This window comes from Lipotes vexillifer, unplaced genomic scaffold (assembly GCF_000442215.2).
Source record: "Lipotes vexillifer unplaced genomic scaffold, Lipotes_vexillifer_v1.1 scaffold558, whole genome shotgun sequence".
Classification (NCBI taxonomy): domain Eukaryota; kingdom Metazoa; phylum Chordata; class Mammalia; order Artiodactyla; family Lipotidae; genus Lipotes; species Lipotes vexillifer.
In genome coordinates this window covers 249,189-261,419 of record NW_006772769.1, presented here as the reverse complement: position 1 = coordinate 261,419, position 12,231 = coordinate 249,189, and the positions used below count along the sequence as shown (strand labels likewise).

General features: G+C 55.6%; 2 protein-coding genes across 2 annotated transcripts in view; both read right to left on the bottom strand.

Moving 5' to 3' along the window:
• Nucleotides 1-313: 313 nt before the first annotated feature.
• Nucleotides 314-4,934, bottom strand: IRF9 (interferon regulatory factor 9). Its single transcript, XM_007447877.1, has 9 exons — nucleotides 4,856-4,934; nucleotides 3,890-4,070; nucleotides 3,386-3,569; nucleotides 3,017-3,147; nucleotides 2,844-2,928; nucleotides 2,670-2,741; nucleotides 1,711-2,052; nucleotides 757-872; nucleotides 314-609 (listed from the first exon to the last, which is right to left on the bottom strand). The coding sequence occupies exons 2-9, from the start codon at nucleotides 4,067-4,069 to the stop codon at nucleotides 481-483; spliced, it is 1,239 nt and encodes a 412-aa protein (XP_007447939.1). The 5' UTR covers nucleotide 4,070; nucleotides 4,856-4,934; the 3' UTR covers nucleotides 314-480.
• Nucleotides 4,935-5,620: 686 nt separating this feature from the next.
• Nucleotides 5,621-12,231, bottom strand: part of RNF31 (ring finger protein 31) — an 11,966-nt gene continuing 5,355 nt past the window's right edge. The window contains exons 10-22 of the mRNA XM_007447876.1: nucleotides 12,203-12,231; nucleotides 11,920-12,105; nucleotides 11,602-11,808; nucleotides 9,725-9,898; nucleotides 9,543-9,641; nucleotides 9,360-9,449; nucleotides 7,849-7,963; nucleotides 7,626-7,744; nucleotides 7,241-7,354; nucleotides 7,036-7,093; nucleotides 6,224-6,320; nucleotides 5,785-5,953; nucleotides 5,621-5,674 (exon numbers count right to left, since the gene is read on the bottom strand). Of these exons, the coding sequence (XP_007447938.1) occupies nucleotides 5,621-5,674; nucleotides 5,785-5,953; nucleotides 6,224-6,320; nucleotides 7,036-7,093; nucleotides 7,241-7,354; nucleotides 7,626-7,744; nucleotides 7,849-7,963; nucleotides 9,360-9,449; nucleotides 9,543-9,641; nucleotides 9,725-9,898; nucleotides 11,602-11,808; nucleotides 11,920-12,105; nucleotides 12,203-12,231 (1,511 nt within the window). The remainder of the gene's footprint in view (nucleotides 5,675-5,784; nucleotides 5,954-6,223; nucleotides 6,321-7,035; nucleotides 7,094-7,240; nucleotides 7,355-7,625; nucleotides 7,745-7,848; nucleotides 7,964-9,359; nucleotides 9,450-9,542; nucleotides 9,642-9,724; nucleotides 9,899-11,601; nucleotides 11,809-11,919; nucleotides 12,106-12,202) is intronic.

The following is a 12,231-nucleotide window of genomic DNA, read 5'->3' as shown; positions in this document are numbered from 1 at the left end:
AACCTGAAGCTTCCTAGCCCAGACAGCTTGCTAGCCCGAACCTGTGGTTGGAGGAGAGGAAAGAGGCCCAGAGATGCCAGCAGGAAGAGAACCCGAGTACCCTGCCCTCAGGTTACCTCCCCATCATCTCTCTGTGACCCTGCTGCCTTCTTCTCTCAACAAATCCGATGCTGATTCCTTTTCAATAAAATTTTATTTTCAATCCTTAGTGAAGATCTAAGAAAAAATATAAAGTGCTACGTTTTAGGTTGTGGGCAGAGGGAAAGGCCCCCTGATTTTGCGCCATCTGTACTTGCCCAGTTCAGTTCCTCAGAGACGAAAGAGGGTATATCTCAAAATTTAAAAAAAAAAAAAAAAAGTCATCCTTGAGTTCCCCGCCAACCAGGGTCTATGAGGAGTTCAAGGACTAAATCACCACAGACAACCAATGAGAATGATCCCCGTGGGAGGCAGGTCGAGAGCCTGGAGGAAGAGGCTCTCTCAAAGCAGATAGGAGGAACAGAAAGAGGAGAAGGAGGCCGGGTCCTCCAGGCTCTGCACCAGGGACAGGATGGCTGCCTGATCCTCTGGAGTCTTCTCCAGTAAATGTCGGGCAAAGGCCTGCTCCATCTGCACGAAGACGTCAGGAGAGGGGGTTGTGAGCACGGCAGGCGGGGCCGGACACTACGCCCAGGGGCTCTTTCCCCGGGAGGCCCTCTTCCTCCTCAACACCCCACTCCCATGCAGGAAGGCTGTTCTTGCCCTATCCCGACTCACCTGCACTGTGATAAGACTCTGTGGGGTGTGGTTGGGGCCAGGGCTCTCCTCCCAGAAATTCAGTGTCACCTGGAACTCGGGTGCGGGGCCCAGGCCCTGGAAGTACCTGGCCAGGTCTGAGAGAAAAGGTCAAGAGTTGGAAGAAAGAGAAGACAGAGGGTCTCAGGCAGGGAGGGATTGGGGAGGGTCCCATAATGGAGAAAGAGGGGTGGCAGTGGGGCCACTCAGAGACCAAGGCCAGAGCAGGAGCCTCGGGGTGGTGAGGCTGTTGCCTGGTGCCGGGGGAAATGTTAGGAACTAAGCTTCTACTCGCCTGTGGACAAATAGGGAAAGGGGCCCCCTTTTAGAGGTAGCCAGTCGTCACACAACCTGAAACCTGGGGGAGCTGGGGGAGCTTAAGAGTCCTCTCGGCGGCAGCCCTGGCTGCTAACACAGTTGTGCCACACCTCTGTTGCCTGCTCACAGCCTCCCTGCACTAGGGCACCCCGTGGCCCTGGGTCCCCTATACTCTGGGCCCCGACTCCCGAAGTCCAATTGACAGTGGAATGGAGGCAGGAAGTGGGATTCCAAGCGTGGATGGGAGAGGGGCAAGCTGAGGGGCGGCTGAGCGGTGGGCGAGGGCGCATGATGCACGCAGCTCTCGCGAATGTGAGTGGTCGCTGTGCAGGTGTGTCCGGTGTGGGGTGCCACGAGGCGCACCTTCCCATGATTACGCTCCCATGTGGTGGCGCTCCCGAGGTGTGACAGCCTCGTGCTGGGCTTACCTGGTCCTCATCTTCCGCGGCCTTGGCTGGGGAAGGGGGGCTGCCAGGGCTGAGCACTGCACAAGTGCAGGGGCTGTGCCTGGGCTGTGACGGGGGATGTGCTGGAGGGAGCGCAGGGTGGTGGCCGGGCCCATGGAGGGGGAACAGAGGTGGGGGAAGGGGCTCAGGGGCTCGGCGGGAGCAGCCTCACCTCTGCAGAAATAGGCGGTTCTGAAGAGCTCCACACACTCGTTGCTGGGCAGCAGGTGCGGGCCTGGACCAGGTGGAGCCTGGGGCGCGTTCCAGGAGATGGGGATGGGGCAAAGGCGCTGCACGAAGAGGCCTCGGGAGTTGCTGGCCACCAGGACCCCTCTCTTGAGCTGGCTCAGCAAGCGCTGGGTGGGCTCTCGTGGGCCGGGTTTGGGAAATATCACCTGCTCCATGCCGCACTGGGAGCGCGAGGGCTCAGCCACGAGGCGGCAGTCCAGGCTCTGCACCTGGGCCTCACCCACCACACATCCATCGTAGATGAAGGTGAGCAGCAGAGAGTAGTCTGCGGACAAAGAAAGGCCAGCTGCACCGGTGCCCCTCCCCAGGGGCTCACTAGCCAGCAAGAGGCTCCGGAGAAATGAAGAGGGGCTTCCTGCAAATCCAGCATCCTCATTTTGCTGGCAAGGAATGTGAGGCTCAGAGAGAGAAACCAGGTAAGGGCTGGTGAGGACCAAGTAGACCGCAAGGTGGGGGCGGCAGCCGCACCTTCTAAGGATAGAGAAGGCGCCCTCCCTCCTCATCCTCACTGCCAACCCTCGGCAGCCCAGAGGGCTTCCCATCATACTTTCCCATCACTCAGGAGAGGAGCTAATACACAGATTCTCACTGAGGCCTTAATGGCCAGGGCCTTACAGTTTACAAGAGGGTCCCAGAGATCAGTCCTCTACTTAACCCACAGAATCAATGTCTCGAAGTGGATTTCCAGGGAACACAGTGTGTAGGGGGTATTTTTGAGAAGTGAGCTGTTTGGAGTGGTGGCAGGTGCACTGCCTAGAAACCAGTGCCTCTGAGTAAGGCGGCCCCAGTTTGCTGCAAGCCCTGACAGATTAGATAACACACATGTAGCCATAGGAGGACAAGGGAGGATGGGGGCAGGGGTGAGTCAGAAACGCCAAGTACCTGAACCTGGAGGGGGCAGAAGCTCTGGGGACACCAGATCTCCTTGGAGAGGGGCCTCAGCTGTGTCCCTACCTGGGTGGGAGGCAGAGGCACTGGTCATTCAGAGCAGACTGGGGAGTCCAAGGGCCAGAGGGTGTGGCGTGGAGATAACACAGGAGGCAGGGCACTTGGTACCTTCCTGAGGCTCAGGGCTGTTGCTGCTGCTGCTGCTGCTCCCGGAGTCTGAATAGGCTGCTCCCGCACTGGTCTCCACCAGCTCCTACAGACACAGTTTCTATCGTTGGCCCATCTCTCCCCCAGTTACTGTTCTGCCCTCAGACCCACCTGGTTCCCTCCCCAGCTCTCACATTTTTGAGGGGATCCTGGAGCAAGGAGGGGCTGAGTATGCAGTTCTTCGTGGTAACCTCGTCCTCTTTCCTCTCAGAGGACACAGAACTGTGGTGTCGCTTTGATGGTGATTTCTGGGTCCCTGGCTGAGCTGTGGAACGTTGAGAGGGAGAGGAAGGTCAGAGCACAGGTGGGCACAGAGGGAAGGGGAGAGGTAGGAGACAGTGAAAGGATGGGCAGGACTGGCAGGGAACCTGCTCCCCAAGGACAGGGCAGAACTCTGACCGAGGGGCCTGGAGGGAGGCCAGCACCCTCCCGGGAGGCGCAGGGCTCCATCCTTCCTCCCCAGGCTGCTGATCCTAGGAGTGGCGGGGCAGAGGGACACCCACCGGGGAGGGCTCCGGGTGGCAGCAGCCGGTACACCTTGTAGGGCTCAGCCCCATCCCTGTGGCCATTCTCAGGAACCTCCTGGAACTCAGAACTCTTGTTCAGAGCACAGCGCAGACGAGTCTTCCAGATAGCAGGGCCTTCCGAGTCCCCCTCCTTGTACTTTCCCTTAAAGATCGCCCAGGCCTAGGACACAGCAGAAGTAAAGAAGAGGCAGCATGTTGTGGACCGCAGATCCTTTACGGAGGCTGGCTTCACGGATGTGTGGCCTGAGCGCTCACACAGAAGGGCCTATGCTCGGTTTATGCTCAGCTATTGCCACCCTGAGATCCTTACTAAGCTTTGCGTTTCCATCTTGCGTGGGGCTGACAATTACGTAACGTAGCTGGTTCTACCCTGCAACCTCCCCTTTATCTGAAACCCAGGTGGATGCAACCGCTTGAGGGTGACAGTGCCAGTGTATATTCCATCCCTCCCTCCAAGGGGCCGGTTTCCGGGCCTTTCACCTTGAAGAAGGCGGCGTCCTGATCCTCCCGGAAGTCCTGCTTGCCTGCGTGCTTCCAGGGAATCCGGAACATGGTCTTGGCCGCATCTTCCCAGCATACTCCTGGGAACTGCCCGCTCTCCACCTGCTCCACCACCCAGTTCCGGAGCTTCCGGGTGCAACGTGCCCTGCCTGATGCCATCCTGGGGATAGAAGCAGCAGGAAGTGTCAGGGGAACTGATACTTTGGGAAGAGTGAGATCCTGACCCTTGGGGTTGGATTCTGGCAAGGGCCCCTAGAGATCTCATCCATCTTCTTGCCTCTATAGATATAATCTCAAACTTCTGAGGCTGAATTGTTTCATTTCTGCCGTCACTAGCGATGACCAAAAATACTTTCTTTTTAACATCCCGAGCTGTGACATCTAGAAGGGAACCTTAGGCATTGGTCTTAACTTTAAGGTCTTTCAGGAATCTATTGTTCCCCTGGTGTCCTTCTCCTGGTGAGAGGCCCTGTCTGGATCCCCAAGTATTTACAGACACAGTGGCTGCTTGTGAGATGCCTCTTCAACCCTCTTCACTCACCACCCCCACAACCTATCCTTCGATGCCCCCCAAACTTCCCCCCACCCCCACCCCCTGGCTTGTCCCAGGGGTAGGTGGGGCAGGGAGCTGGGGGCAGGGGCAGAGCTGTGGGCAGGCGGAAGTGGGCAGGACCAGGAGGCAAGAAAACAATCAGGGGAGAGCAGCAGTCTTCTTCCCCAAACAACCCGGTAGCAGGTCCCCCTGTCCTTTTCCTAGAGGGCTTGGGACACCGGCCCCCCCACCAGTCTTTCACTCACACCAAATTCCAGCTCCCCGGCTCACAGGCCTTCTGTCTATTCCTCAGTCTAGCAGAGGGGTCCCCAGGAGCCTCTACCCGCCACCTCCAATCTAGCTGGGCCTTCCCGCCTAGACCCAGGCTGACACCTATTTTTGGTTAATCTTACCTGAGCTGCTCTGCAGGCTGTCCCAGGGCGCAGCCGACCTCAGCTCAGCTCCTGGCTAGGCAGCTCCTGGATCTCTCCGCCCCTTTCTACAGTCCCCACCCTAAGTTTCAGTTCTCCTCCAGGGAGGTCCTTTTCCCCGAAATCACGTGGTCTCCGAGTTGCAGGGTAACTGGTTACCACCAGGGGGAAGCAGCGTCTGAGAATCTTGTAGGAATCCTGCGGTCAGAGTATGGAGGAGGGACCCTACTGCCTCTGGCTCACTCCCCTTCCTCCCTCAAGATACTCCTTGCTTGTATCAGACCACCTCTATGGCACTGCTGCTTCCCCAGGGAGGCCGCAGTGTCCCGGAGTCTGGCCTGGGGCCTCTGGATAGCTCTGTACCACTTGTGCATATGTGTTCCCCCACGATGCCTGCTTGGAACCTACTAGGTCACCCCCAAATATCAGTTGAATTCAATGAAAGAAGAAAGGAGGCAGGGAAGGAGGAAGCCCAGGCCAGGTGGCTCGATGGGGAGGGCTGCCCTTGGCCTCCCACAGCTTCAGTTCCTTCTGCCTGAGTCCAGAGAGGGTCAGGTGGCAGGCTGCAGGGGACCTTTAGCAAAGCTCTATTCACACCCCCCGCTTTCCCTGATGCCCCCAGATGGTGGGGTCAGGAAGGAAGAAGGACCACCAAGAAGCCTGGGCAAGGAAATGCCTCTTTATTGGTGCTGGAGGTGTTCCCGGGGCGTCAGATCACGGGCCCTTCACTGGGACCCTTGCCCTCAGCTACTTCCTCCTGCGGGGGATACTCTGTCCCAAGGGCACCTCTTCTATCAGCTTCTGTAGAAGGAGAGAGAAGATGATGATACTGGAAGCCTGGGGCTCAGACACAGTCTGGACAGGGGACTTCTAGAGACTGGGGTCAGAGGTGAGGCTGGGGGAGGCTTTACCTGTAACAAGCGGGCGTGGTAGGTGGCAGCATCCTCCCCAGGCAGCGGCTGGGGGCGCACATGCAGGTAGCGCTCAGCAGCCGTCTCCAGCTCCTCCACCTCATACAGGCTGGCTGGGTCCAGTGAGTGGGCATTGATGAGGCTCACAAGGTACTCTTTGTAGTGCGCCCTGGGGAGACGAGAGGGTGGAATATTTGTTCTTCTGAAGTTTGACTGATATCAACTGAGTGTGTCCAGCACTGTGCTGGGCACTAGCATGCTCAGATGAACAAGACCGACACCCCTTGCCAGTTGCTCTTGTAGGCCCTTGCCTAGAGAGGCCCCTCCCTCCCACTTCTTGCAGGACCTACTGCTTGCAGAGACCCACTCTTCTGCCCAGGCACACCCCCAGTGCTCCTGTGCCCCCAACGCCGTGCTCCACGCCCTGCCTGGCACTCACCGGCAGAGGCCGGCATAGCCAGCAGGAGTCTCCTTGCCACAGGCTTCGTCCCGGAACCCGTTGGGAACTTCCTTCTGCTCCATCACTCGGCAGCCACCTAGGGGTAAGGGAAGGAAGGGACCCTTTGTCCGGAGGGGGCCACTGACCACAAAGGCCCAGGAGAACTAGTATATGGATGGAGGCACGGGAGGCAGCCTCTAGGGAGGGGACTGAGGACAGGAGCCCCTGCTCTAACAGCTGTGCCAGAGATGCCACTGTGCAGACCACTTCCGACACAGAAGCAGGGACCTTGCTGTCCCTGCTTTTAGCCAAGCTGACTTCTGGCCCATAATCATATACTCCCTTGAGACAGCTCTTTTGGTTGTGATTTAGCTCTTGCGAGGTTAGCTTATTCTGTGAAGGTCTTACTCCACACAGATGGTAAGAAGTGGGGCAGATTAGAATCATATATAACATCTTTCTGTTGCCCTCATGGAACCTAAAACAGTGCAACTAGTAAGTCTTTAATTAAATAGTCATGGAGTTAACTAATGAATTACTATCCTTTGGGAATGGGAGAATAAAATTAGCATCGAGGTGCCAGGTGCTTGAATGTGGCCTTACATAAAACAGCTTGGCTGCAAGGTGGATATGGTCCCCATTTTACAGAGGAAGAAACAAACCTGGGGAGGCTGAGTCACCAAAGAGCACAACAAGCAAGCACAGGATGGGCCCTGCGTCCTGGTCCAACCCCAGACCCAAGCCTCCCCTTCATCCATCACACAGGGGGAGCCCAGCCCCTCCTCTTGCCTTCTCCCAGGCCCGATACTCACCTCCAGGCACTGCCCGGGCCCCCGCTGGGGGCTCTGTGTTGAACATGACGTTATTGTCCTGAGGAGGGCAGAAGGATGGGCGTTAGCTTCCCCTGATGCCAGCCTGCTGGATTTCTCGGCATCCAGGCCTTTCCCTTCCGGCCACCCTGTGCCCTGCCTCCTCTCCTGGGCGACTGGCAAACCAGCCAGGCTCGCCGCCCCTGACCTGAAGCAGCTTCTGGAGCCGAGGAGCCGTCCAGTCCCGCAGGTAGAAGAGGCAGTCGCGGGGGTGGTGGCCGTGCAGGGACTTCTTCACCCTGCAGTTAGGGTCTGGACATTTCTGGCGGAAACCCAGATGGGAGAGGGGAAGTTGGAGACTGCTGGGGTCCTGGCCTCTCAGGAACCCCTGCATGAGGCGTGTAGGGGTGGGGGAGATGAGACATTGGAGGGTCTGGAGCAAGCAGAAGGGGAGAGAGGACAGAGAGGTGCTTTACCCCCCACTGTTCTCCTCTTCCCCTGGGCTGTTCCTCAACGGCCTCCACCCCTCACTCCCTCACTCCCGAGGGCAGCCCCACCCAGCTAGTCCTTCCATCCCCGTTCTCTGGGCTCACATTCTTGGCGTAAAAGGCATTGTAGCAGCCACTGCAGAACTGGTGGCGGCACTGGGTGCAGTGAAAGTGCATGCAGCCTCCTCGGGCCAGTGCGTACGAGAACTTGCACTTGGGGCAGTCTGCAAGGGACAGCAGGTCAGGGTTCGGGCTGCCACTGCTCCTCAGGCCCTCAGGAAGAGAGCCGCTGGCAATGAGAGATTACTGGGCAAACAGGCAACCTTACCTATGCCATTTTCCTGAAGGTACATCGCCAAGCCCTGGGCCTGGTACTCCGGGTCGTTGGTGCGTTTCCAGTTCTGGAAATCTTCACAGCTCCGGCCTCGGTGCTGCTCCTCCCACTGCCAGAAGGAAACAAGCTTCCCATGAAAGCTCTATCCCAGGCGCTTCTTGCTGGCCCCTCCACTCAGATCCAGCGGTCTCTGGCTTAGTGTATGGCACTGCCATCCACCATTTGCTCAAATCCCAAACCGAGGGGCCAGCCTTGGTTCTCTCATCTCTTCACACCCGAAACATTCACCGGCAAGTCTTGTTTCCACCACCCAAGCCTAGCTCAACCCTGTCCTTTTCTTCATCCCTACTCTGACCACCTTTACTCCGGGCCAGGTCAGGTCTCGTCTCGATTCCTAGCCTCTATGCCTCCACTCCTGCTCCCCTATGGTTCAGCCTCCACCTTGCAGCCAGTGTGCCTTTGAACATGTAACCAACTGCACTGGGAGTATTCTAGCTTGGAGGTTTGGTGGTAAGGTTGCAGGTCTTCATTTTATTATGGTGTTTTATATGACAGAGGCAGGGACTTCCCTGGTGGCCCAGTGGTTAAGAATCCACCTGCCAATGCAGGGGACATGGGTTCAAGCCCCGGTCCAGGAAGATCCCACATGCCGCAGAGCAACTAAGCCCGTGTGCCACAACTACTGAGCCTGCGCTCTAGAGCCCGCGAGCCACAACTACTGAGCCTATGTGCCACAACTACTGAAGCCCATGCGCCTAGAGCCCATGCTCCGCAACAAGAGAAGCCGCCACGATGAGAAGTCCGCACACGGCAACGAAGAGTAGCTCCTGCTCGCCTCAACTAGAGAAAGCCCGCAAGCAGCAACGAAGACCCAACACAGCCAACAATAAATAAATTAATTAATTAATTAAAATAAGTTAAAAAAAAAGACAGATGCAACTTTTTGGTATCAAATATTGAACTTTCTAAAAGTAAATGAGAGAGCATCACCCCTTGCTCAGTCTTAGAATGAAAGGCCGATCCCTTGCAGGATTGGCCTCACGGCCTCTCCTGACCTGGCAACTAGCTCCTCTCCAACCACCAGCCACTCTCACCCTTGCTCTTGAGGCTCCAGCCACACAACACTTTTTCTGACTTTGGCCTTTCCATGTGTTGTTCTTTCTCTCCCAAATACTCTTTGCATAGTTGGCTTCTTCTTAACTTTCATGCCTGAGCTTAAATCCAGCCATTTTAGAGAAGACTTGTCTAACCTCTCGATCCTGTGTACTAGGTAGCTCCATCCTGTTACTCCTAACCTCAGATTTCTATTTGTTTTCTTCATAGAACTCACGGCGATGTATAATTCTGCTCTCTCTCCTTCCCTCACCCCTCCTCCCTCCCTCCCTGGCTAGCCTGTAACTCTTTGAGCCCAGAGCTCATGTCTGTTCTGTTCTCTAGCACACCCCGCATCTAACAGTACCTGCGGTGGCTCAGCAGGTATTTCCAAAAGGATGGATGTGCCTCACCTGGCGCTTACAGCGCACGCAGAAGGTCTGGTGACACTGGGGACATGTTGCCTCCAGCTGCTCACGCTCGTATATGAAGCCAAAGGAGCACTGTGGGTGCAAGAGCATAAAGCTGTCTGAGGCCTGACCAGGTACCACTCCCCACCCCTCCCTCCGGTCAGCAGCTCTGGGCAGGCCTCTGACCTGGGCACACCACAAGAACTTGGGATCTCGCATGAGCACGCCCTCAGTCAGCTTCTTGTGGAACAGTGCATAGGCATCTGGCTCTAGGCTCTCTCGAAGCTGGGAACAGGATGTGGAAGTGGCGGGTGGGCAAGGCTCCTGTTCAAAGCCCAGGGCACCCTGAGTCCTAGGGACTGCAGTACCTGGATATCGAGGGTGGAAAAGTAGCTGAGCAGCTGTGCGTCATCGGTGAGGTCGGGGCGGCCACAGGCAGGGCACACCATGTCTGTGATGTGTTTCTCCTTCAAGGCAATGGTGAAGTGCTGGCGGAAGCAGTCAGGACAGATAGTGCACTCACAGGAGGTCAGAGCCTGCATCTGGTGGAGGGGAAGGGAAGGGGTGGAAGTGGGTAAGAAGCTACAGTTGCCAGCCGAGGGGAGGGGCAGTAGCCAGGTGTCTGCTATGAAACCGGGGTCTAATTAACAACTGGGCGGGAAATCTAAATGTCTGAAGACCTTCAGATGGAAAAAAACAGACAATAGTGAGACCTAAGGTAAACGGAAGAATGCCCTCTAAAGGCATCCACATTCAACTAAAAGCAAACACACAATAACTGAATCACTTTGCTGTACACCTGAAACTAACACAGCATTGTAGATCAACTATACTCCAATAGAAAATAATAATTTTTTTAAAGTTAATTTAAAAAGGAAAAAAAAGCCGGGGTGGGTGGGTGGTGGTGGTGGTGGATTCCCTGGTGGTCCAGTGGGTAGGGCTCCGCACTTTCACTGACGAGGGCCCAGGTTCAATCCCTCGTTGGGGAACTAAGATCCTGAAAGCTGTGTGGCGTGGCCAACAAAAAAAGCAAACACAAGCAACATCCTTGAAATGACAAAACTATAGCAACAGAGAACAGACTAGTGGCTGCCATATGACAGGAGGAGGGGAAGAAGGTTACAACTATAAAGCGGTAGCACAAGGGGGTTGCATTGTGGTATCTTGATTGTGGTGGTGGTTACACGAATCTACATGTGCGATCAAATGGCATACAACTACACACATACACACTGATGCACAAAATGAACAAAGCCTGCGGTCTAGCTGACATTGTACCAATATCTATTTCTTGGTCTTGATATTGCACTATGATTATACAAGATGTCACCATTGGGAGGGGGTGGATAAAGAGCACACAGGACTCTGTACTATTTTCATAACTGCCTGTGACTCTACAATTATTTTAAAATAAAGACTAAAAACAAAAAACATACAGAGCCAGCCTAACTAAACTGGGCTGTGTTTTGCCAAAGAACTGCCACTTCTGACCTAGAGTAAGTCAGAAGGGGCTCACGAGATAAGAGGGGCCTATTCCTACCAAGTGGGTATTTGATGATCACATTAAAGAATGGTAATTTTTTTGGTGTAACAGTGGTATTTGTGGTTATATTTTCAACGAGTTTTATCTTTTAGAGATACATATTGAAATACTACAGATAAACTATCTGACGTCTGAGATTTGCTTCAAAATAATCCTATGTAGGGGCTTCCCTGGTGGCGCAGTGGTTGAGAGTCCGCCTGCCGCTGCAGGGGACACGGGTTTGTGCTCCGGTCCAGGAGGATCCCACATGCCGCGGAGCGGCTGGGCCCGTGAGCCATGGCCGCTGGGCCTGCGCGTCCGGAGCCTGTGCTCCGCAACAGGAGAGGCCACAACAGTGAGAGGCCCGCGTATCGCAAAAAATAAAAATAAAAAAAATAATCCTATGTATGTGTAGATGAAGTAAAGATTGGTCATACATTAATAATGGCTGAAGCTTGATGATGAATACATCGTGGGGGGAGGGAGAGTGGAATCCATTATACAGTTTTCTCTACTATTGCATGTTCAAAATTTCCCATAATAGAACATTTAAAAAAAAGAGAGGGAGGTGGCCTATTCCTGCCCTCCCCTTCCCAGAAGCCTTCAGGGGCACATGGGCAACTGCAGAGCAAAAGACAAGATCAGAGACAGGGGCTGGGGTAGAGTGGGGATCCAAAGGGAACAGAGCAATTCTAAGGCCAGGGGCAGTGGGGAGGGACTTACCCGGTTGCGGGGCAGGGCCCAGCTGCACACGGCACACTCCTGGGCAAGCAAGCGGCGCAGGAAGGCCCGGTCCTGGCTCTGCCTCACAGCTTCTACCACATCCCCCAACTCATAGTTCCTGGGTGTTTCCTGCAGTAGCGCCAGTGCCAGCTCTGCCCGACCCCAGCTGGGGAGTGCGTGGACTGCCAAAAGCCGTCTGACCAGGCTCTGCAAGGCGATTCAGGTGGAGAGGGAAGAAGTGGCTGTCAGACCGCAGAGAGCCTACCCCTCAGCCTGCCCTCAGCCCTACTAAGTGGGCTCTTCACCTCCTTCCAGCACCTGCTTATCTGGCCCATCCCAGGAAGGGGTGGGCTCAGGACCACTGTCCCAGAGGCGCTGATGGAAGGGCTCTAGGCGCTGGCGCTGTAGCTCAGTCAGGGCTCGTGCCACGTCACCTCCATGTTGGAACAAGGCATGAAGAGACCCCTCCTCAGGCTCAAAGCCCAGAGACCGGAGCTCCTGCACCTGTGAGTTGGGAGCGGCAAGGAGTGAAGAAGAATGTGAGAGGCTCTGAGATCCACAGCCCTCAGTCCTGCACCCCCTCCAGCACAGCTGCTGCTACCTTCCTCCGCCGGGCCCGCACACACTCTT